The sequence below is a fragment of the Garra rufa genome, chromosome 18 (assembly GCF_049309525.1).
Source record: "Garra rufa chromosome 18, GarRuf1.0, whole genome shotgun sequence".
Lineage (NCBI taxonomy): Eukaryota > Metazoa > Chordata > Actinopteri > Cypriniformes > Cyprinidae > Garra > Garra rufa.
In genome coordinates, this window is record NC_133378.1 from 33,651,452 (window position 1) to 33,678,844 (window position 27,393).

At 31.5% G+C, this 27,393-nt stretch overlaps 1 protein-coding gene across 1 annotated transcript; it reads left to right on the forward strand.

The window, feature by feature from the left end:
* Nucleotides 1–2,961: 2,961 nt before the first annotated feature.
* Nucleotides 2,962–26,535, forward strand: marchf9 (membrane-associated ring finger (C3HC4) 9). Its single transcript, XM_073823452.1, has 4 exons — nucleotides 2,962–4,553; nucleotides 23,001–23,156; nucleotides 23,290–23,482; nucleotides 25,649–26,535. Exons 1-4 carry the CDS (start codon nucleotides 4,212–4,214, stop codon nucleotides 25,981–25,983), a joined length of 1,026 nt encoding a protein of 341 aa, XP_073679553.1. The 5' UTR covers nucleotides 2,962–4,211; the 3' UTR covers nucleotides 25,984–26,535.
* The last annotated feature ends 858 nt before the right edge of the window (nucleotides 26,536–27,393 follow it).

A 27,393-nucleotide genomic window follows, 5' to 3' on the forward strand; every position in this document is an offset into this window, starting at 1 on the left:
ATGTGCGAAGGTCCACTCACTTTGCCAAAGTTCAATTATTGATGTGCAGAACGGACACACTATCTGCCTTTGTGCTGCATAGTCATGCCATAACAATAAATCAACAATATGAATGTAATGATTTGTTGGAGATTGATCTGTACAACCAGGACAGCTTTGTGCCAACTAGGATCTGACTCACTGTCCATTATAACAGTAAAAGATTGATCAAAGTTATGTAAGCATGTGTTTATATACAGTGGCATCAACAAATATTTTGTGTTCTACAGAAGAAAGAAAGTCATACGGCTTTGGGATGACATAAGGGTGAGTAAATTATTCATTTTTAGATGAACTATTGCTTAAACACTCATGTTGTGAACAAACTTCTATGCTCACACAGGGACTAACAATTTCCCCCAAAAAGTGATATTTTGTCCTTTTTTTCTGCAGATTTGTAGCAGTTTTCCTTGTCAAAAATGACCAACCAGCTAAAAATAGCTTGAAAAGTTCTCATTATTTTGTATTATTAACAAATAATGGATTCAATATTTTTATTAACAGTTTTCTTTAAATTGGCACAGGTTTTGTATTTTTCTTTTTGGAACTGATGGTTATAGGCCTCATTTATCTAAGGCTTACACATTTCAGTTTTTGAGTGAACGAGGCCAAAATTATCCACCATTAATGATTTTTTTTCATTAATGCCACTTTTTTTAATATATTTTGTTATTTAATATAGTGGCATTATGGCATTAGGGGTGTCCATGTACACTGCCAGTCAAAAGTTTTTGAACAGTAAGATTTTTACTGTTCTGAAGTCTCTTCCGCTCACCAAACCTTAATTTTTTTGACCCAATGTACAGCAAAAATGGTAAAATTTTGAAATATTTTTTACTATTTAGAATAACTGTTTTCTATTTGATTATATTTTAAAATGTAATTTATTCCTGTGATTTCAAAGCTGAATTTTAGCACCATTACTCCAGTCACATGATCCTTCAGAAATCATTCTAACATTCTGATTTGCTGCTCAAAAAAAAAAAAAAATTTTTTTTATTATTATTATGTTGAAAACAGCTGAGTAGAATTTGTACAGGTTTTATTACAAAATTGATCTGAAACAGAAGTATTTTATAACCTTTTAAATGTCTTTATAATCACCTTTGATCAATTTAAAGCATCCTTGCTAAATAAAAGCATTCATTTCTATAATTTCTTTCCCAAAAATGATACTGACTCCTAGCTTTTGAATAGTATAGTGTATAATGTTACAAAAGCTTTGTATTTCAGATAAATGCCAATCTTTGGATCTTTCTATTCATCAAAGAATTCTGAAAACAATGTACTTAACTGTTTTAAAGATTGATAATAATAATAGAAAATGTTTCAGCAAATCAGCATATTAGAATGATTTATGAAGGATCATGTGACACTAAAAACTATGTAATGTAAGCTTTCAAATGTAGCTTTGATTACAGTAATAAAGTACATTTTAAAGTATATTCTAATAGAGTTATTTTAAATAGTAAAAATGTTACAGAATTGTACTGTTTTTTCTGTACTTCTGATCAAACAAATGCAGGCTTGGTGAGTAGAAGAGACGTCTTTAAAAAACTTTTTACAGTTCAAAAACTTTTGACCGCTAGTGTCCCTTCTAGAGTTAGTTGTAAATCTGTATCAGTATCAGTAGTACATCAACTAGGCAGTAATGAAAGAAACAATTGTCACTTCATTCTTCCAGCTCCTAGCTACTTAACACAGCGTGCAATAAATGCAACGGCCGGGTGTGAAAGATCAATTTTTAGAGCCGCCCTGGTAAGGCAGAAATTGACAAGAATCTCAATCAATAAACTGCATTAGAGTGCTGACCCATCAGCTAAAGCCATGAATGAGTTGTTATATGGGTCAATCCTGTTAGGCAGAACATTTCCATGTCCCTATCACTTTTTAATAGGCAAGTTTAATATTCACAAATACAGCTGAAGTCAAAAGTTTACATACACCTAGCAGAATCTGCAAAATGGTAAATGTTTTACCAAAATAAGAGGGATCATACAAAATGCATGCATGTTATTTTATTTAGTACTGACCTGAATAAGATATTTCACATAAAAGATGTTTACATATAGTCCACAAGAGAAAATAATAATTGTATTTAAAAATGACCCCATTCAAAAGTTTACATACACTTGATTCTTCATACTGTTGTTCATGAGTCCCTTGTTTGTTCTAAACAGTTAAACTGCCCGCTGTTCTAAAGAAAAGTCCTTCAGGTCCCACAAATTCTTTGGGTTTTCAGCATTTTTGTGTATTTGAACCCTTTCAAACAATGACTGTATGATTTGAGATCCATCTTTTCACACTGAGGACAACTGAAGGACTCATATGCAACTATTACAGAAGGTTCAAACACTCACCGATGCTTTAGAAGGAAACACTGCGTTCAGGGTAAATTTAACTTATTTTGTCTTCTGGGAAACATGTAAGTGGCTTCTGAAGGGCAGTACTAAATGAAAAAAATATGATATTTAGGCAAAATAAGAAAAATGTACTCATCTTCATTTTGTTCAAAAGTTTTCACCCCCGGCTCTTAATGCATCGTTTTTCCTTCTGAAGCATCAGTGAGCGTTTGAACCTTCTGTAATAGTTGCATATGAGTCCCTGAGTTGTCCTCAGTGTGAAAAGATGGATCTCAAATCATACAGTCATCGTTGGAAAGGGTTCAAATACACAAAAAAATGCAAAAAAAACAACACAGTAAGAATCAAGCTTGTGTAAACTTTTAAATGGTGTGTTTGTGTAAATGTAACTATTTTTTTCTTGTAGACTATATGTAAACATCTTTTATGCGACATGTCTTATTAAGGTCAGTGCTAAATAAAAAACAACATGCATTTTGTATGATCCCTCTTATTTTGGTAAATTTGTTAACACTTTACTTCAACCGCATGCTTCTGCTTTGTGTTGCAGAGTTCAAGAGGTGCTGACCCGTGAAGCTCATTTATATTTCCCGCGTCCCTTTGACACGTAGGGGCAACGTCACGACCAGAGATCAGCACCTCGGACAGCGGCGCCCGTCAAAATTCAGCACACTTGGAATATCCCACGGGAGAATGGAGCAGGAGCGCGCACGGCAGCGAGACGTTTGTAAATGAATCATTTTGATTGGGCGAGAGCGCGCCTTGGAAACAAGGGCCGTGTGTTGATGCGCACGGCAGAACGTCCATTTCGAGGATGAATCAGAGGGGAGCAGCATCAGCATCCCCATCACAATAGGATCCACGGCATCAGCCGCTCCGGCTGCCTATCACAACCTGAGAAGAAGGAAAATAGGCGAAGCGGCGCACGGTGCCTTTTCATTTTTCCTTTCTCGAAGCTCCATCTTCCTTTGAACGTGGCGAGGAACCATATCGGGCCGGGAGGGGGATGGTGGTGAACTTCAAATGGAGACAAGATGCTGGCATTTCTCCCCCAGCTCTTCTACTGCCATCGTTTTTGCTGTTTTTAAAACACCAACCTAATGGATTGTTCTGAGCTCTGCGTTCGGGATGGGAGGTGGCGTTGGAATATGTCGACGGGAAGATGCACAAGGAAATGATGTGAAAGCCTCGTCATGATGCCTCTGATGAACAATAAACAAAACTATAGGATTGCGGCCGAATCCAACTTCCAGCTCTTTTGGATTATGTTTTTATGCTGAAGGATCGCCCGACGATGACTTTATGTGGCAGCGACGCTCTGAAATGCCATTTTGCATCTTCCTTGTCTCTCATCCGCGCGTCCAGGCTTTGGATCGCTGGGAGTTTATGAAAATTACATCTCTTTAGACCTGGAACAATGCATTTTTTTGCAATACCGTAGGCTTTTTATTGTCATGATCGCGCCCTATTATGATTGTAACAGAGAAACAACATCGGCCCTAACAGGCACATACATGCCATCAGAGGGAAAATAACAAGCCCTGAGATTTTCTGACCAATTACCTTTGCTTTGGACACTTTCCTCTGAGACTTCAGGGTAGCAACTGCGTTTCTGCCCAATAAAATATTAATAATAGGCCTGACGGGATCAATAACAACAACAATAATACTAATACTAATAAAAACAACAATAATAGTAATACTAGGCTAATAAAAACAACAACAATAATACTATTCACATATTTATAAATTAATACAAAATAATCAAAAAATTCACTTCAGCCATACGACATACACATGTAGTCAAACATGTTCAAGAACCGGATCCGCATGTTTTTTAACGAACTGAAGGTGCTGGTTTTCATGCGATCCGGTTCTAGACGGTCCGACAGTGACGCAGAGCCGAACAGACGATCCAACAGCATGAGGGGGCTCGGGATGGGCGGCTGCGGATGGCCGCCCTTCGTCGACTGCTCCAGCCGCGACGACGAGGAAGAATACTACGGGAGCGACCCCAGGCCCAGGAGTCTGGCGTTCGAGGAGAAAGACCCGAAACTGCAGGCGGGCCTGGACGCGGTCAGCCTCACCAGCAGCACGGGCAGCGGCATGAGAACACCTCAGTGTCGAATCTGCTTCCAAGGGCCCGAGCAGGTACCCAAACTCTGCTTTCTAGCACAATAACAAGGCCCGTGTGGGTTTTCTAGTGGTTAAAGCTCATATTTCCCTTTTTAAATATATATCTTAGACGTACAGGACAATGCAGTGGCCATGTTGCACATGTTATTGTTGCTGTAGTGAATTACTACAGTATGTACAGCTTCACAAAGAACACGTTGTTCATTGCCATTGCTATTTTTTGTGAACATTCAATGGTTAATAATTTGAACAACAATGGCAAATTGTAAACAGCTCCACAAAATAGTTATGCAATGAGTACATGTCCAAAAATATTTTAGTACTGTAGTTATTTAAATACACATACATGAACACTAATATTATTAATACTTTGAACAACAATACATTATTGTAAATAGCTTAACAATATAATTATGTACTAATAATATTTTTAGTACTTATTTATGTAAATACGCTTGAACACTGAAATGTGATTAATAACAAAATTGTATTATTATTATGAACAACAATATGTAATTGTAAACAGCACCACAAAATATTTATGCAATAAGTAGCTTAACAATATAATTATGTACTAATAATATTTTGAGTACTTATTTATGTAAATACACTTACATAAACACTGAAATGTGATCATAATAATAAAATAATAATATTAACAATGCGTAATTATAAATAGCTCCACAAAATAACTATCCAATAAGTACATTTTGCCCAATAATATTTTTAGTACTCATGGAAATACACCTACATGAACACTGAAATATGAGTAATAATAATAATTATTAAAATAACATGAACAATGCGTAATTGTGAATTGCTTCACAAAATAATTATGTAATAAGTTGTCCAATAATATTTTTAGTACTTATGGAAATACATGAACACTGAAATATGATTAATATTACACAAACTCACAGAATAACTTCAGTAAGTACAGTTTGTTCAATAATATTTTTAACACTTCTTTATGGAATTACACCTATGTGAATATTGAAATGTGATTAATAATATGAACAACAATGTGTAATTGTAAATAGCTTCACAGAAGAATTATACAATAAGTGCATGTTGCCCAATAATATTTTAGTACTTATTTAAGTAAATAGACTTATGAACACTGAACTATGATTAATACTAATAATAATACTACGAACAAAGCATAAAAATAATTATGCACTAAGTACATGATGTTCAATAATCCTAGCTATTAATAATATTATACTTTTTTTAATATTATCAAATATTGTTCATAATATTATTTCACACTTATTTAAAAACACTTGCATTGTGGCATAATAATAATAATAGTAATACATTCTAATGTACAATAATCTAATTTATCCTATATTATAAGGAGAAAAATAATTAAGTATTTGTTGTCTAATAGTTTATAATATTTATTCATGTATATAAACTGTCTAATTATGTGCATAATAAACATTTTGTTTAGTTGTAACACATTGTGTTTAGGCATTATGCATTGTTTTGTAGCATTGCTTGCTTACTGTAAATGCTAAACATACAAAGTGAGCCTTAATTTTCCACAAATGACCAGAAATTGTTTGGCAGGTATTGGCGGCACGCTTAGCTCGCCGTCACGCCATCTGGAACAAAGACTAGCGGCAGCATGTAGGCTAACAATGCATTTTTCTTTTGATGGCTTTACAGGTATGCCATTGGAGACTGTCGATTTACAGGTTCAATATGCCCACCCAATTAACCTCTCTATTGCTTTTTTATGAGCACTAGACGTCTCAGTGACGTTCTGTATGGAAATGTATAGATCCTAGCGGATGTTAAAGCCCAGGGCAGCCTGAAGCTGATTCATTTGCAATGCAAAGACTGTTGTGCTCATGCAGGCCAGGAGCAGGATTCACATGGTCTGAAAGACTCAGGAAGAGCATAAAATTACAATAATAGGCAAAACAGTTCACTTTTTAATGGTCAAATGATTAGGAGCTGTGTTTTCTGCTCCTGCTTGATTCGTCATCCAGTGAAGTGAACGTCTATATTAGTATAATCAGATTCTCATGGCTAAATCAGCGCGTGTTTGTATTTGTATGGTATAGGCGGAACACAGGATGGATGTTTGGTCAGCAGCCAAGCTGAGAAACAACAGATGTGCGAAACCTGTAAAGCTCGTCTGCTGCAAGTTAGCCGTAGACATCAGCTAATATGGAAAGATGTTAGCGGTGTACCAACACAATCCATCTGGCAGTCCATCTGATTATGTCAGCTTCGGTGTCTATTTTCAAAGCGAGATGCATTTCAGTGTAAACCTGCCTCTCAGGTAAATGGTGTAATGAGCTGTTGAAAGTGCCGCACAGACAGAAGAAAAACAGACGTTAGGTTGCTTTCAGGCATTTTAAAATCTGTCATTCACAGTTGTAATATCGTTTAGCTGACTTTAATTTCATTAACATACAATTGAATCAGAATTTCAAGAATTAACCTCGTTAGATCAAAGAGTCATTAGCCCCCGCCGGTGGACGTCATAAACACCGTTTAGCAGAATTAAAGAGATAATTCACCCAAAATTATAATTTACTTATGCTCATGTCATTTCAATCCTGTATGATTTTATGCAAACCATAAACGGAGATCATTCGAGGCACATTGGACTGCAAAAAAACATAATTTAGAATAAAAACAATAATTTAGAGTAATTAAAATAATTATTGATTTAAAAAACAAACATTTCCCCATTGGTGGCCAACTGGCCATTTACAGTATAAGTAGCTGTATTCTAACACTCAAAAAAATAAAAAAAATAAAATAAAAACTCAAATATTTCATTATATTATTATAGATGTTTTACCACTGCCTGATTCTGTTTGGGAGAGTCTCAAAATCTTTCATTAAACAAATATTTTTTTTTATGAATATTTAGAATATAATCATTTTGATGTCACACCTATTTAGCAGTGTTTTACAATCAAGACACTATAGTTTTTGTAAATATTTTGAATTTGAGTTAATGTTTTAATAATTTTGTTAAGTATTTGTAATTTTTATTAGTGTCAATATGTCATTATAATTATTTTAATTTAAGTTATTTTAGTACATCAACTTGCTGGGTAACACTTTACAATAAGGTTCTATAGTTAACATTAGTTAACCACATTAGTAAACATGAACTAATAATGAACTGCACTTACACAGCATCTATTAATCTTTGTTAATGTTAATTTCAACATTTACTAATACATCATTAAAATCTTGTTAACATTAGTTAATGCAGTGTGAGCTAACATGAACAAACAATGAACAACTGTATTTTTGTTAACTAACGTTAATGATGATTAGTAAATACAGTAACAAATGTATTGCTCATGGTTAGTTCATGTGTAACTAATGAACCTTATCGTAAAATGTTACCGTTTTAATTACATTTTAGTTAAAGTTTTAGTAATTTGTCCATACAATTATTTTAGTTTTAGTTATTTTAGTACATCAACTTGCTAAAATAAAATAGGTTTAGGGTTTTTATACTTTATTTTATTATTAAGTAACAATAATGTATGATTTTAGTTTAAATTAAGTGTTATTTAAAAAAAATTGTCATTTTGATGTTTTTTTGTATTTTTTCGTTATTATTATTTTAAAAATATGTCCATATAATTATTTTAGTTTTAGTTATTTTAGTACATCGACTTGCTGAAATAAAATAAGTTTAAGGGTTTTTATATTTTATTTTATTTTTAAGTAACAAAAAGGTATGGTTTAGTTAGAGCTGTCACTTATGATTATTTTGGCATATCATGTAATTGGCTGATTATTCTGCCGATTAATCGATTAATCGGATAATTATCATTTATTTCTTGTGGTAATAAGTGAAAAATAGCCTTTAAAATTACTTAAAATACATATATAATAGTAATCAGATAATTATACTTTATTTTTTTTGTGGTAATATGCGAACAACAGCCTTTGAAATGACTTAAAATACATATATAATAGCAATGAGGCAATAATTCATTCAAATAAATGATTTTACTGAAAAAAACTTAAAGGGTTACTCCACCCCAAAATGAAAATTTTGTCATTAATTATTCACCCCCATGTGGTGTTTAACCAATTTAAGATATTTTAGATGAAACCCGAGAGTTTTTTGACTGTCCCATTGACTGCCAAGTAAATAACACTTTCAAGGCCCAGAAAAGTATGAAAGACGTCATCAAAATAGTCCATCTGCCATCAGTGCTACAGCCACTGTAATTTCTTGAATATATGAACATCACAAAGTATGAATTCAAGATGAGGGTTCAAACTATTATTTTGAAATTGCGACGAACAGTTAGCATATTGAAAAAAATTCTAATGTATTCTCTTGTGTTTGCGTAGTTTTATAAACAATTTACCTTACAAAAATGACGAAATGGAGCACATTGTGTTTCCAGATGAACGTTATAATAAATCAGAACTCACAGCAATAGGCAGAGATGAAGTTTGAGACTCTCAACACATGTATATGATAACAGTTCATGATATTGTGTGAACGGAGCTGCTCGTAACTTTACGTAACCTACATGCACTTAAATAAAGCAAATGTATTATATATTTATTTAATTGAATCGTGCCGTTTGTGAATTCAAAATAGTATTATATAGTTTAATATATCATACAGCCTTGGAAATAATGTGTTTCAAATAAATTTTGAAGCCGTGTAATGCGCCACTTCTGGTATTTTGTCGGTTATTCGGCACAGGCACATTGCAGTCGAGGATTTAAGGGGAGACACTGCTGGCAAAAACCTGTCAAGTTTGAGATTTTGGGCTTTTTTGGTGTTTTTCAGACTAGTCGAAATAAAACACACAAAAGACACTGTGAAGTGTTTCTTTTATAGCACTTTATCTATTTGTGTCAATAGATTTCAATTACAATCCATACTTTTAAAGGAACACTCCACTTTTTTTGGAAATAGGCTCATTTTCCAACTCCCCCCGAGTTAATAAGTTGATTTTTACCGTTTTGAAATCCATTCAGCCGTTCTCCTGTTCTGGCGATATCACTTTTAGCATAGCTTAGCATAGATCATTGAATCCTATTAGACCAATAGCATCGCGTTCAAAAATGACCAACGAGTTTCCATATTTGTTGTATTTAAAACTTGACTCTTCTGTAGTTATATCGTGTACTAAGACCGGTGGAAATGCAAAGCTGCGAGTTTCTAGGCTGATAAGATTAGGAACTACACTTTCATTCTGGCGTAATAGTCAAGGAAGTTTTCTGCCGTAATATGGCCGAAGCAGGCGGAGTATTATCAGAAATTAGTTCCCAGCTAGTTTAGCATTTGCACATGTGCTGTGTGATATTACTGCTCCTGCTTCAGCCATATTACGGCAGCAAACTTCCTTGACTATTACGCCGGAATGGGAGTGTAGTTCCTAATCTTATCAGCCTAGAAAATTGAAGCTTTGCATTTCCACCGGTCTTAGTACACGATATAACTACAGAAGAGTCCAGTTTTAAATAGGACAAATATGGAAACTCGTTGGTCATTTTTGAACGCGATGCTATTGGTCTAATAGGATTCAATGATCTATGCTAAGCTATGCTAAAAGTGATATCGCCAGAACAGGAGAACGGCTGAATGGATTTCAAAACGGTAAAACTCAACTTATTAACTCGGGAGGAGTTGGAGAATGAGCCTATTTCCAAAAAAAGTGGAGTGTTCCTTTAAAGGCCGTTTTCTCAAAATGAGTTTTTTTTCTTCTACACTGAGCCATAAATCTCCACTTCAGTAGCACTTACGCACACCAAACATTTTTACTCCTGTCTATATCCTGAAGGTTTTTTACAGAGGGATTTGTTCATATATAGTTTGCTTGATTTTATACAACATTTTATTCCCCCAAAAATGTTAAAAACAAAAAAAAAACATTGTTTTCTGTCTGTTCTAAGTTTTTTCAGAATTATGGAGTGACAAAATGAGATACCCAAAAGCCACTCTGTAAAAACATTTGACTCTAATATGTAAAAAAATAAATAAACAAGAATTTTGAAACTGACTTCATTCAGTGTTTTGATTATTGTACTAGAAATGTATGCAAATTAGTGCATATTTCATCAAATAATGGCTCATTTGCATATTCAAACCTAACATTTTAGAAAACGTGTAATACAAAACATATCTGCAATTATCAATATAATCAATTCACTGGGTAAGTAAGGCGATAACTATTTCTTGTTGTTTTTTTACCCTATTCACCTGCAGTGTCTCGCCTTAAAAAAAAAACCTAGTAACTCAAATTAAATCGAATTGAATTTAGATTTCAATTAATTATAATAATTCTGCTGTTTAGTTGCTTGTCATCCAGAGTGACTAGTCAACATTTACGGTTCAGCTGACTGACTTACATTTTAAAGCTACAGTTTATGGATAAATGACAATGCAAAGAATGATAGTCCTCGTTGCTTTAAATATGATTGGGCGTGCTGAAGGGGGAGATGGGATATCAGTCCACATTAGTCAGCTTTCTGATCTGTCAGGGCTTATGGAACATGTAAAACTGATTTGTTTTGATGGGCTTGTTCTGGATACGAGCTCTAATCAGATTAAGCCGAGAGGTTTTTTTGAAATATTTCGCTTTAGCGCCAAGGCGGTGATCTGCCATGATGCCGGCGTCTCTTTTCACACACAGAACGACGCTTTTTGTCAATGATTACTGTGTGCAGAGAATGACTCGAGTGCTAATTGCAGATGTAGAGATGCAGAGAGCTTCTGTTACTGATGTTTGATTTTAGGCTGAACAAAATCTGGCCTTGGATCTCGGGTAACGCAAAAATACTCTGAAACAACAAGAGGAGGACAGGCTGTACTTTAAAGCACAGTATGACTCATGCAGGTCCACTTATCGTAACGCTCACATTGATCAGATTGGACAGGCTCGTGATGTCAACTGTACTGGAGAACTTGGCGGGAAACGTACAGGACAAGTACAGTGCGGTTCAAAGGTGGTAATGTGTCTTTTATGTTCTTTAATATTCTGCAAACGGCTCAGTACAGACTTTAAATGACAGCAACACTCAAGCTAATCTGGTCTAAATCGTAGCTTGTCTCCTTGTATGATTTGAGATCTTCCAAAGAAAATCCAAGAAAATCCTTTTGTATAAAGGGGTTACAAAGAACAATGTTACAAAAGAAATGTTATAGTGACTAGTGACCTAGAAATTGTACAGAATCTTAAATAATTCTTATTCAATAACTTTTCTTAGTTTTATAATGTCAAAAATGCTAAAACTTTCTATTTGTTTGCAGAATAAAATGTATTAATTTATTTGAGTAAGATTATAACTATTATTATTATTGATTTTCTTATTGTTATTAAAATGAATTAATATTTAATATATTTTATTATTCAATTAAATTGAATAAATTTTTATTGATTTATTATAATTACATTTTAATTAATTTAAAAAAATAGATTTTCATTTTGGACTTTTAGATTTATTGATTTTTTAATTATATATATTTTTTTAGTTTACTGGCATGTTTCTGTGTTTATCAAATAAATCATATTATCAAATTATAAATCTGTGTTTCTCCTCAGAATCGAAAGTAATTATTATAGTAAAAAAGCAGTTCCTCTTATTATTATTTAAATTAATTCATATTTAATGTTTATTTACATCAGATTTTTTAGTGTTTCATTACATTTTAATTTCAATTTAAGATTTTTCAGTTAATTTAAATTAAAGAAATTTTAATTTATAATAATAAATGACATCCCATATAAATATATATTTTTATGTTTTGTTGTTGTTTTTGTTTGTAATTAAAATGTGTTCATTTTATATCTGTTTCTTACAGAATCAATATTAAGGTAAAAACTGTTCCTCTTAATATTATTTAAATGAATGAAAATTAATTCATAATTTCATTACTTTTTAATTTGTACTTTTTAATTGATTTGTAATATTTAAAGACATCCCATATGTGTTTTTCCCCTTCTTTTTTTAAATTATTATATGTTGATTATAAATCAGTGATTCTTATCAGAATCAATAGTGAATATTAAGGTAAAACAGTTCCTCTTATTATTATTTAAATTAATAAATATTTAGTGCTTATTTATATCATATTAATTATTATTTAATTACATTTTAATTTAATTAAAATTTAATGTGTTAATTAATTTAAATAAAATACAGTTTAATTGATTATTAATAATTAAAGACAACCAAAATTGTGTTTATTTATTTATTAGAATGTGTTCATTATAAATCTGTTTCTCATTAGAATCAATACTGATTATTAAGGTAAACCAGTTTCTTTTATTATTATTTAAATCAATGAATATTTAATGTTTATTTACATGATATTATTTATTATTTCATTACATTTAAATTAAAAAAAAAAATTAAATCAGTGTTTCTTCTCAAAATCAATAGTGAATATTAAGGTAAACCAGTTCCTATTATTATTATTGAAGTTAATAAATATTTAATGTTTATTTATATCATATGATTAATTATTTCATTACATTTTAATTTAAATTATATACATTTTAATTGATTTAAAATAATTGAAAACATTGAAATTGAAAAAAATGTGTTCACTTTAAATGTTTCTCCTGAGAATCAATAATGATTATTAAGGTAAAAATAGTTCTTCTTATTATTATTTAAATAAATATTTAATGTTTATTATTATTATATTATTCATTATTTCATTTTTTTTTTTTATTAATTAAAATTATATACATTTCAATTGATTTATAATAATTAAAGACATCCCATACATTTTAATCCTATTTCTGTGGTTTTTTTTGTTTGGTATTTATTTATTTATTGTAAATATATGTTTATTAAAAATCTGTTTCTTCTTAGAATCAATAGTGAATATTAAGGTGAAACAGTTCCTCTTGTTAATATTTTATTAGAATGTTTTATTAATTGTATTTATTTATTTCATAATATGTATTATTTAATTACATTTTAATTTAAATTTAAATCTTTTGTTTAATTATTTATTAAGCTTCAGTTTTTTGTGCTTGTTTATAAGGCTGCATAATTTGGCCCAAAGTTTTTATGATTATAATGACATTAAAATTATATATAATAATTAAATGCATTCATTTAAATCAAATAAATTAAAATTAAATTAATTCATTTAAATCATATGCATTTTAATTGATTTATGATCATTTTAATAAATTCTGTGATTTTAATAAAAAATCCCAGATTTTTTTATTATTATAATATGTTAAAATTATATATCTTATAAAATTATAAATCATACATTTGTTTTTTTAAATTAATAAATAATAAAATGTATATAATTAAACATCAGATTAATTATTTTATTACATTTTAATTTAATTTACATTTAATTTTTTAATTAATTAAAATTATGTACATTTTAATTGATTTATAATAATTAATAATTTATTTGAATTATTATTTAATATTTGATTTATTTAATGTGATGTATTGTTTAATGCCATTTTATTATTTATTATTTTATTATTTATTTATAATAAGTGATAATTAGATTTTAATAAACTTAAAAACATCCCAGATTTTAATTGTGAACTTTTGGATCCCGCATGCTGAACTGCCCAGTAGTGCCTAGTAAAAGTCTCTTAACTGGCCTGTTTCGGTGTTTATCAGACAAACTGAGATGAACACATTATAAATCTGTGTTTCTCCTCTGAATCAATAGTGATTATTAAGCTTAAAGCGGTTCTCATTCTAGTCACATCTCAAAACTGCATTTAGACACGCTGTTAACGAATCGATGCAATTAATGACCGCAGATTGCTTTCCTCTTTTCTCTTCTTTTATGCCGCAGTACCTGAGAACTTGAGAAGGCGTTGAGTGTTTCTTTTGTTTGCAGTCTTTCTCTAAAGATTACATCAATCTCCCAGTCCTGTATCTCTGCCCCTCAGTTGGACATCCTGTTCTTCATACTCCACTTGTTATTCACTTTCTATCTTTTGCATGTTCTCTTGGCAGCTCTGGAAATGCTGCCATTGCATCTGTAATGTTAGTTGATTCATGGGTTCTCACTAAATATATCTAGCACACTCACTGTCAGTTGTTGTGGTGGAGGCTGTGTTATTAGCGGTGCAGGCTCAAACTTAGGGTTAAGGATTGGAATAAACCTCTAACCTTAGTATTAAACAGTCTTAAATAGTAACTCATTAGTTTGGCCTGCAACAATTGTGTGTGTGTGTGTGTGTGTGTGTGTGTGTGTGTGTGTGTGTGTATGTGTGTTTTAAGGCTGCAGTACAATAGTATTTATTATTTTAGTTTAATATTTCAACTACTTCTACTATAATAACAACAACAGTAATATTTGTTGATATCAGTTTTATTATATATTAAACAAAATAAAAAATGTAACTGTTTTTTTTATTGTGATTTAATTTATTTTTAAGCTCTGTTTTTTGTGCTTGTTTATAAGACTACATAATTTGTGATTAGTTTTGTGATTATAATGACATGACAAAATGATATATAATAATTACATACAATGACATAATGAAATCATAAATTGTATATAATAATTACATACTATATATAGTTATAATTATTTTATTTTGTTTAAAACGTTTCAATTACTACTACTACTAATATTTATTTATGTATTTATAATTATTATTATTGTCTTTTTTTCTTTTTTTTGCTGTTGTTAAATGAACATTAAACTAAGTAAAATATTTGGAGAAGATTTTGGGGAAAAGATCTGCAATTTATTTTTATTAGAGAAAAATAAATAAAAGTTAGTAGTAGTATTAAATAAAACATTAAATAATGTAAATGATGAGTAATACTACTGTAACATTTTACTGTAAAATAAAAAAATATATTTTTTAAAATAGCATTTATAAAAAACATAATAATAATATTAATAATAATAATTAGTAGTAGTGATATTAAAACATTAAAGAATGTAAATAAGTAATACTATTGAAGTATTTTACTGCAAAATAAAAAATACAATTTTATGAAATTGCATTTATAAAAATATAATAGTAGTAATAATAATTGTAGTATTAAATAAAATAATGAGTAATGTAAATGATAAGTAATACTATTATAATATTTTCCGAAATTTTATGAAATAGTATTTATAAAAGAATATAGTAATAATAATACTAATTAGTACTAGTGGAAATATTAAAATATTAAACTATGTAAATGATAAGGAATACTATTGTAATATTTTACTGTAAAAAAAATAATTTTATGAAATAGCATTTGTGAAAAATAATAGTAATAATAATTAGTAGTAGTATAAAAATAAAGTATTAAACAATGTAAATGATAAGTAATACTATTGTAATATTATACTGTAAAAATAAAAAATACAATTTTATGAAATTGTATTTATAAAAATATAATAGTAGTAATAATAATAACATTTAGTTGTAGTATTAAATAAAATAAATAATGTAAACGATAAGTAATACTATTGTAATATTTTACTGTAAAATAAAAATAATATTTTATGAAATAGTATTTAAAAAAGAATATAATAATAATAATAATAATAATAATAATAATAATAATAATAATAATACTTAGTAGTAGTAGTGGAAATATTAAAATATTAAACAATGTAAATTATAAGTAATACTATTAGTATTATTAAGTAGTATTTTACTGTAAAATATTTTTTTATGAAATAATATTTATTAAAATCTTAATAATAATAACAAAAATAATAAATAATAGTAGTTTAGTATTTATTAAAATAAACAATGTAAATGATGATGTAAATGTAAAACTATCATTATATTTTACTGTAAAATAAAAAAAATTATTAAATATTGTTTATAAAAAAATAATAATAATTATTATTATTGTTGTAGTTATTATTAGTAGTAGTAGTAGTAAGTGAAATAATGTAAAACTATTTTAATGATAAATAATACTATCGTAATATTTTACTGTAAAATAAAAAATACAATTTTATGAAATAGCATTTGTAAAAAATTATACTAATAATAATAATTAGTAGTAGTATTGAATAAAGTATTTAAAAATGTAAATGATAAGTAATACTATTGTAATATTTTACAGTAAATTATTTTTTTATGAAATAGTAATTATTAAAAATATATAATAATATTAATTAGTAGTATTTAAAAAATTAAACAATGTAAATAACAAGTAATACTTTTGTAATATTTTACTTTAAAATAAAAATTAAATTTTATGAAATAGTATTTATAAAAAATATAATAATATTAATGATAATCAGTAGTAGTAGTAGTAATAAATGAAATAGTAAACAATAAAAGTAAAACTATTGTAATATTTTACTGTAAAATATTTTTTTTTATGAAATAGTATGTACAAAAAAAATAATAGTAATAATATTAATTAGTAGTATTAAATACAATATTAAACAATGTAAATGACAAGTAATACTTTTGTAATATTTTACTTAAAAATAAAAATACAATTTTATGAAATAATATTTATAAAAAATATAATAATAATAATTATTATTACTAGTAGCAGTAGTATTAAATAAACTAGTAAACAATGTAAATGATAAGTAATAATATTGTAATATTTTACTGTAAAATAAAAAAGTTATGAAACAGTACTTATAGAATAATAATAATAATAAATAATAATAATTTTAAAACAATGGTATAATTAAATACTAATATTTATGGCTGTCTTAAAGGGATAGTTCACCTAAAATAAAAATGTTGTCATATGGGACTTTTGATTGCCCACATTCTTTAAGTAAGGGATAATCAACGGTTTGCCGTGCGTTAAAGGATTTTAAATGCACGACGTGGAGGCTAATAACCGCCCGACGCGAAGCGGAGGGTGGTTGCCTCCGCGAAGTGCATTTTAAATCCTTTAACGCACGGCAAGCCGTTGATTATCCCGCTTATTCCATGGTTATAGACAAATTAAAACTAGGATTGATATTTGCAACGCAAAATTTGACTGAATGGATAGAAAAGACGGTTATTTTCGTCAGTTATGACACGCAGCTCTAGCATTCTGGCCGCTTCAAATCAAACTCAGAGATTAAATAGTCCGGTAAAATCACATTTATTTGAATGAAATTTAGCATTTACTTCAGTAGATTATCGATCGACCAAGAGAGAGTGTGAAGGCAAGAGAGATGACAGTTGTGTGTGTGCGTAACGTTACCTGCCTGCATCCTGTGCGTCTCTCTCTACAAACAACGATTCATTCAAAAACAGCAGCTTTACTACCCCGTTGCTGAGGAATATAATGTAGCGATCTAGTATCTAGGATATTTTAATAAGGATCGCAGGCAAACGCTGACAAGAAGTTTATGTATGTGCGCAGCACAATGCGATCTCTGACCTCTCTCTCTCTCTCTCTCTCTCTCTCTCTCTCTCTCTCTCTCTCTGTGCTTTTGCGTGCATCAATTAAAGCAGCGCATTAATATAGAACGGTGATTAAACTGACTTGGAACTACCTGTGCATTAAACGGTTTTACTGCACACCTGCCAGCCAATCAGAATCCAGTATCCAGACATTCCATGGAATAAAACAATTTAATTTCATTCTTCAAAACATCTTTTGTGTTCAGCTGAAGATACAAATTCATACAGATTTGGAATAACATGAGGATGAGTAAAAGATGACAGAATGTTCATTTTTGGGTGCACTATCCCTTTAATTAATTTTCACAAGTGAAACCATTGAGCTTTTACTTTGGCGAAAAACCAAAGGGAGCCATTAAAGCTTCTCTTTTGTTGACAGCCTAGCAACTGCACAGAATGCAAGAGCCAATTCTGTTCCAGTGAAATTTTTCAAAAGCGTTTTCCCGACAATTCTCCCAGAGAGCCAGTGTTGTACCTGCAGAGCTGCAGGACTTTGAGAGGTGTGTATTGATTGAATGTCTGGAGCAGCAGAGGCCAGAATAATTCACCCGTCTTTTAACTGCATACTCTTCAGATCCTCCAGTGCCTCTACACACGCTCATAAGTCTGGAGTCCAAAGCTCACGTCAGCAGCCGCATGAAGCTCACTGTGTCCCTGATCGATTTAGCGTTTGTAACGGCCGATGGGTTCATGAGTAATATCTCATTTACGTAAATCAACTGGACCACAACACAGCGTGTGTGCAAGCGTCCGGTCATGAAGGGATATTGAGGTGTGTGTGTTCTTACCCAGGGCCCTGCGGTTGCACTAGATGACAACAGATGTCACAGGATTGTGATGCCCATCGAGGCTTTCAGCAGATGTGCTGTGATCCCACTGGATGTTCACATGATTAAATGAGACTCCGGAACCAACATCTGTTAGGTTGCACTGAAGGAAATTAAATAGAAACGGCATGGTTAATAAATATTGCACCTAATATACCCGTACATAGTAAATTGAATATTTTTGTATATTGTGTCTGCTATTTTTGCACATTGTCTGTCTTGTATACTTGTATATTGTTCTTTTTATAATCTGTGTTGTCATGTCACTGTCATTCTGTAGCGCTGTGGAGCTTCTGTCACTAAAACAAACTCCTAGTATGTGTAAACATACCTGGCAATAAAGCTCATTCTGATTCTGATTCTGAACTTTAGTAATTGCTTTAAAGGGATAGTTCTCCTAGAAATTAAAATTACTCCATTATTTACTCGCCCTCAAGCCATCCTAGATGTTTATGACGTTCTTCTTTTTTAAGACGAATACAATTGGAGCTATATAAAAAAATGTCCTGGCTCTTCCTAGCTTTATTACGACAGCTTTTAGTGCCATGTTAAAAAATACAAAACATTAAGATTACAAGATTAAAGTCATATTTTGAGAATAAAGTCGAAATTACGCGAAGAAAGTCGAAATATTTCAAAAATAAAGTTGAAATTATGAGAATAGTCTTTTTCTCAAAATGTTTCGACTTTATTCTCAAAATATTTGGACTTTATGTTCAAAATATTTCTACTCTATTCTCGCAATATTTTGACTTTTTTGACTTTGACTTTTTTAATATTTCGACTTTCTCAAAATATTTCGACTTTATTCTCGAAATATTTCGACTTTATGCTTGAAATATTTCGACTTTATTCTCAAAACATTTCGACTTTATGCTTGAAATATTTCAACTTTATTCTCGTAATATGTCAACTTTTTCTCAAAATATTTCAACTTTAATCTTATAGTATTCTGACTTTATTCTCTAAACATTTCGACTTTATTCTCGAAATATTTCTACTTTATTCTCATAATATTTAGACTTTTTCTCAAAATATTTCTACTTTATTCTCATAATATTTCGACTTTTTCTCAAAATATTTTGACTTTATTCTTATAGTTTTTCGACTTTATTCTCGAAATATTTCTACTTTATTCTCATAATATTTCGACTTTACTGTTTCGAGAATAAAGTAAAAATTATGAGAATTAAAGTCGAAATATTTCGAAAATAAAGTTGAAATTATAAGAATAGTCTTTTTCTCAAAACCTTTCGACTTTAAATCACAAAATATTTCAACTTTATTCTCATATTTTGACTTTTTCTCAAAATATTTCGACTTTATTCTTATAGTTTTTCGACTTTATTCTCGAAACATTTCAACTTTATTATCAAAATATTTAGACTTTTTCTCAAAATATTTTGACTTTATTCTCAAAATATTTCGAAAATAAAGTTAAATAGATGAGAATAGTCGAAACATTACAAGAATAAAGACTTGACTTTTGTCGAAATGTTTAGAGAATAAAGTCAAAATGTTTCAATTATAAAGTCGAAGTGTTTCAAGAATAAAGTCGAAATACTATGAAAATAAAGGTGAAATACTATGAGAATAAAGAGAATATTTTGAGAATAAAATCTAAATATTTCAACTTTATTCGGCTAATATTTCGACTTTTTCTCAAAATATTTCAACTTTATTCTCAACATTTAGACTTTATTCTCATAATATTTTGACTTTATTCATAATATTTCGACTTTATTCTTGTAATATTTGGACTTTATTCTCTAAATATTTCTATTTTATTCTCGTAGTACAGTCGTGGCCAAAAGTTTTGAGAATTACATAAATATTGGAAATTGGAAAAGTTGCTGCTTAAGTTTTTATAATAGCAATTTGCATATACTCCAGAATGTTATGAAGAGTGATCAGATGAATTGCATAGTCCTTCTTTGCCATGAAGATTAACTTAATCCCGAAAAAAACTTTCCACTGCATTGTTAAGAAGGCTTCAGGGTGTCCAAGAAAGTCCAGCAAGCGCCAGGATTGTCTCCTAAAGAGGATTCAGCTGCGGGATCGGAGTGCCACCAGTGCAGAGCTTGCTCAGGAATGGCAGCAGGCAGGTGTGAGCGCATCTGCACGCACAGTGAGGCCAAGACTTTTGGAAGATGGCCTGGTGTCAAGAAGGGCAGCAAAGAAGCCACTTCTCTCCAAAAAAAACATCAGGGACAGCTTGAACTTCTGCAAAAAGTATGGCGAATGGACTGCTGAGGACTGGGGCAAAGTCATATTCTCCGATGAAGCCTCTTTCCGATTGTTTGGGACGTCTGGAAAAAGGCTTGTCCGGAGAAGAAAAGGTGAGCGCTACCATCAGTCCTGTGTCACGCCAACAGTAAAGCATCCTGAGACCATTCATGTGTGGGGTTGCTTCTCATCCAAGAATAAAGAATGGTACCAAAACACCCTCCAACAGCAACTTCTTCTAACAATCCAACAACAGTTTGGTGAAGAACAATGCATTTTCCAGCACGATGGAGCACCGTGCCATAATAAAGTATATTCAATTCAATTCATAAGGCAAAAGTGAAAACTAAGTGGCTCGGGGATCAAAACGTTGAAATTTTGGGTCCATGGCCTGGAAACTCCCCAGATCTTAATCCCATTGAGAACTTGTGGTCAATCCTCAAGAGGCGGGTGGACAAACAAAAACCCACTAATTCTGACAAACTCCAAGAAGTGATTATGAAAGAATGGGTTGCTATCAGTCAGGATTTGGCCCAGAAGTTGATTGAGAGCATGCCCAGTCCAATTGCAGAGGTCCTGAAAAAGAAGGGCCAACACTGCAAATACTGACTCTTTGCATAAATGTCATGTAATTGTCGATAAAAGCCTTTGAAACGTATGAAGTGCTTGTAATTATATTTCAGTACATCACAGAAACAACTGAAACAAAGATCTAAAAGCAGTTGAGCAGCAAACTTTGTGAAAACTAATATTTGTGTCATTCTCAAAACTTTTGGCCACGACTGTATTTCAACTTTATTCTCAAAACATTTAGACTTTATTCTCGAAATATTTCAACTTTATTCTCGTAGTATTTTGACTTTTTTCTCATAATATTTCGACTTTATTCTCGTAATATTTGAACTTTATTCTCAAAATATTTCTACTTTATTCTCGTAGTATTTCGACAATATTTTCATGGTATTATGACTTTAATATCATAATCTTAGTTTTTTTTTTTAAATGTGGCACTAAAATGCTGTTATACTTTACAATGGCAGTAACTGGGTGTTGAGATTTTGAATTCTAATAAAGTGCGTCCATCCATCATAAAAAGTACTCCACGTGGCTCTGGGGGTTAATAAAGACCTTCTGAAGTGAATCAATGCGTTTATGTAAAAAAAAATCCATATTTAAGATTTTATAAACCATAATCTCTAGCTTCTGTCGTACGTGCATTCGTGAGAGAGTGGCGTTCCAGCAGATGACGTATAACTCAGATTGTAGACGAACTGAAAGTATAAAGTCATATACAGCTAGGATGGCCTGTCAGTTTCAGTGGGTGATGAACTCATGCGTGTTATGTGTTAAGTACGTCACGGTCTCTGACAGACAGCGTGTTAAAGCCGCTCAGGCTGCCATTTTTTCCTTTCTCTTGGAAAGCGATGTTGTAGTGAAAACATGTCGTAATGTGGGTTTTCTAGGAAATGGTCTTCTGCTTATTGTATATACTACCGTGTATTGTGCACGTTATTTTTTAACAGACATTGATTTTGTGGTTTTTCAAATGATGTGGATTTGCAAACAGATGGATTGTAGGGTAATAATGAATTATTTCATAGCCGAATAAGTGAATTATTTTTTATTATTTTATTGTTCCATAAAATCATTGATGCCAATAATTGATGCCACTGAGTGCGATGTTTTTATTTGTAATATGTGACCCTTGACCACAAAATTAGTCATAAGGGTCCATTTTTTTTAATTGAAGTTTGAACATCAATAACATAAATAAGCTTTCCACTGATGTATGCTTTGTTAGAATAGGACAATATTTGGTCGAAATACAACTATTTGAAAATTGAGAAAATCGCCTTTTAAGATGTCCGAATGAAGTTCTTAGCAATGCATATTACTAATCAAAAATTACGTTTTGATATATTTATGGTGGGAAATTTACAAAATATCTTCATGGAACATGATCTTTACTTAATATTCTAATGATTTTTAGCATAAAAGAAAAGAGAGTAAATCGCCTGCATTTTTGATTCTTGATGTGTTGGTCATTAGATTTAATTTTCCCTTGCCCATAGGGGGAGCTGTTGAGCCCATGCCGCTGCGACGGATCTGTGCGCTGCACCCACCAGCCCTGTCTGATTCGCTGGATCAGCGAGAGAGGCTCCTGGAGCTGTGAGCTCTGCTACTTCAAGTATCAAGTCCTGGCCATCAGCACCAAGAACCCGCTGCAGGTAAAGTGTCAGCCTCAAACTGTGAAGTATCTGGGTCAGGGCGAAGCACTGGCTAGCATGTCTATTTATAGGCTCCTACTAGCAAAGCAAGAAGATGCCATCTCATGGTGTTTTTTAATGCTGTGTGTATCAGTGGCAGGCGATTTCTCTGACGGTGATTGAGAAGGTGCAGATCGCCGCCATTATCCTGGGCTCACTCTTCCTCATCGCCAGTATCTCGTGGCTGGTGTGGTCTTCTCTCAGCCCGTCTGCCAAGTGGCAGCGCCAGGACCTGCTCTTCCAGATCTGCTACGGCATGTACGGCTTCATGGACATTGTGTGCATAGGTGAGAAGCAAAACAAACTGGATCTCTCTTTGATTTCCTATCCACCTTTTTCTTTAACGCAGAAGTAAGCCTTCCGGTTCATTATCTGCTGTAGGGAAATAACAAGAAGAATAACAACGTGCTGTAAATGGTAAAACTGTTTGCACTACAAACCAGTGTGCTCGTAATTAAGATAATACATTAAAATAATATGGTAAGACACAGGAATTTGCAATATCAAACAGCAAATGAGCTGTTTCGTACAGCTAAAAATAGCTGGATGTGATAAGACCGGAAGCCATACCCATAAAATTAACAAATGGCTGCGCCCACTATTATGGGAAGAAAAAGGTGGATAGGCAAAACTATGAGAGTTTTGAATCTTAATACCCTTAATATACATTTGCATATACATATGAATGGATGTGTGTAAATGTGTTTTAGGGAAATTATGGGAACTTTACAAAAAAGGTTTGTTAACAGTAATTAATATATTGGTTATGCTAAATTAAGAAATGATTCTTTTTAGCCATGTTTTGATCTTGGTTAATGCAAATTTCTACATTTGTTTTCACGAAATATAGTACAGAAGATAAAATTTATAAATAAATAATATAAATAGCTTCTTTTGTTACTGATGTTAATTTATTTAATATATTACTATTAAAGTGAAAATGAAATAATTATTTTTAATATTAATGAAAGCAAAGTTTATATAAATAAAAATATAAATGGTTTGTGTGTGTTTATATATCTATATATACACACACATACACACAATTGTACATTTTTAAATGTATTATGAACAAAGATATTTATAGTATAAGATAATTATATATATATATATATATATATATATATATATATATATATATTAGAAATGTTTATATATAAATATATATATATATAAATTTATAGATTACAAAATTAAAAATGACTGTTTAGATGTACTATTAACATTTTCATGTATGTTCATAATTCATGAAATATATCATTAAATAAAGTAAATTAATAAAGTAAATTAAATAAAAAATAAATTCAATATTTAATCTTTTAATTTTTAAAACTGTTTTAAACTGTATATAAAATTACCTGTGTGTGTATAATGTATAATATATGTTAATATATAATATTATACTGATGTTAACTTATATATATATATATATATATATTACTATCATGTTAAAAAAAAATTAATATTAGTAAAAACCAAGGTTTATATACATGAACAAAACATAAATGTGTGTGTATATATATGTATATATATATATATATATATATATATATAATTTTTAATACACACACACACACACACACACACACACACACACACACACACACACACACACACACACACACACAATTTTTAAATATACTATGTTCATGAGCTGTTAATTTATGTAATATAATACTATTAAGTAAAATATGTATTTTTTGTTTTTATATTATTCAAAATAATGTTTATATCAATATATGTAAATTTATAGATATATATTTATAGATTAAAAATTAAAAACAATGTTTATATATAATTTAGATGTACTATTAATATTTTTCATTTAAGTTCATAATGCATGAAATGTTACTTGTTAATTGAAAAAATATAGCATTATACTGTCAATCAAATTTATATAAAAATAAATTCAATATTTAATGTTTTAATTTTAAACAATAATGTTTACTCTTTCTGTGTATATATATAAACTCTCTCTCTCTATATATATAGTCTAGATGGCGCAGGCTAATGGTTCCTTAACACAAACTGATGATTCACAGCGTTATACAACTGATAGGTTCATGTTGCATACACAGCCAATGAGCTTGCTGCTCTACATTTAAATGGCTGGTTAACATTCACTTCACAGCATTTCGCAGTGCGCTTTCAGAGTTCTTCTGAAACCCTCTACCGCCCCAGCTCCACCTGTATAGATCTTCCTGTACTTGCTTTGCAGCAGCAGCAGCAGCAATCTACACCAACAACAACAATAACCAACAGCAGCGTAGCAGATCTGTTCCACCAAGACCAAATACATTTACATTGCCGTATCCATTACCATGCTAAAATCTTCAGAGAGTTGTCATAATAGAAATGTTGTTAGTTCATGATACCTAGTGCACAGACAAACTGAAGAATTTCCATGCTTATGGATGAATCAGTAACATGCACTAATCTCTAATTCCTCCCAGGCCTTATAATCCACGAGGGCTCATCCGTGTATAGAATCTTCAAGCGATGGCAGGCTGTAAACCAACAATGGAAAGTATTGAACTATGAGAAGTCGAAGGACTTGGGAGACCCGTTGAGCTCCAGCAGTAAGGCAGGCAACCGCGGCTCACGCAGCAACCCACACGGCCTGGCCAGCGGCAGCAGGGGGGGCCAGCGAGTGCGCAGGTTAAGGACTATCCTCAACCACCACTGCGGCTACACCATCCTCCACATCCTCAGCCAGCTGCGGCCCAGCGACACGCGGCTCGGGACCGCCACCAACCGCGAGGTGGTGATGCGGGTCACGACCGTATGAGGTCGGGCCAGACGCGTTTCGGGCCACAAGCGCCTTTTCCTGCAAATGACAGTGTTACGATGCCGGGACAATGGCGATTTTCTTCGCGTAACGACTTTTTCGTCGGACAAGAATGCACAGGAACAATGCGCGGGACATTGGCGCCATTCATTCCTGGGGTTTCTATTGGCGAGACTCTCTCATGATCTAGCACACTATTGCATTTTTAAGTTCGATTTCCTCGCTGGTGTTGTTTTTTTATCGATACGGTTTTTAAAACGTTTTGATTTTCTAAGGGAGAATGGTACATGAATTGACACCGACGTGTGATGTATATGGTGACTCATACGGACCTATTGTTGTAAATGATGTTTACGGACGCAGCAAGAAAGCCAATCATAACCAAACGATCACGACACAATAACCAGGGAAACGAGATGCGAATTGTTACATACTAAAATATATCAAAGGGGAGGGTGCAATAAGACATAATAAGAGTATACAGAGAATAAAAAGACGTACACATTTAAAAGAATTTGATCTTCTCTGCAATAAAGATACCTGTACATTTTACAGTGACCTTTGCATGAGGGTAGAGTTTTATGCCTCCTCGACACATGGACATGATGAATTTGTTTTATTCAGAATGGTGCTCGTTTGAATAAACACTACTATTCATCTGCTGTTTGTGAAATGCATCATCACGCAGGCTTTTGTTCGTTTAAGTATACTACTTTTTTGTTGGCCGTTTGGAACGTAACCTTTCAGCAATGACTCATCACTGAGTTTCAAGCATTTTTACCATATAATGCACAAATGCAACTTCATTTGAAAGGAACGACTGATTAGGCCTAGTATGCAAAAAGAAAACAATGCTCCATATTATATTCTTCTGTTTTCTAGTTTAATCTATATTATTATGAGTGCATACAATTACCAGTTCATTTAAATATAGATTGCAGGTAGTTCACACACAAAAAAAAATCTCTTTTTGCTATTCAATCTGTTGAACACAATGTAAGCCGTTGTTTTGGTCAGAAAGAAGGTGGTGATTTACACTATTATGCTCTAAAACCCACTACAACCAGTCCATGCAACTCATGCACTACATTTTCTAGTCTTCTTAAAGAGATAGTTCACCCAAAAATGAAAATTCTGTCATTAAATACTCACCCTTCATGTCATTCCAAACCTGTAAGACCTTCAGAAATTCATCTTTGAAACACAAATTGGTCTGACATGCAAGAGAAGAATTGTTTGATTGTTATTTTGTTTTCTTTGCACACAAAAAGTATTTTCATTGCTTCAGAAAATTACGGTTGAACCACTGATGTCACAAGGAGTATTTTAACTATGTTCTTACTACCTTTTTGGGCCTTGAACGTGTCAGTTGCGTTGCTGTCTATGCAGGGTAATATCTCGGATTTCATC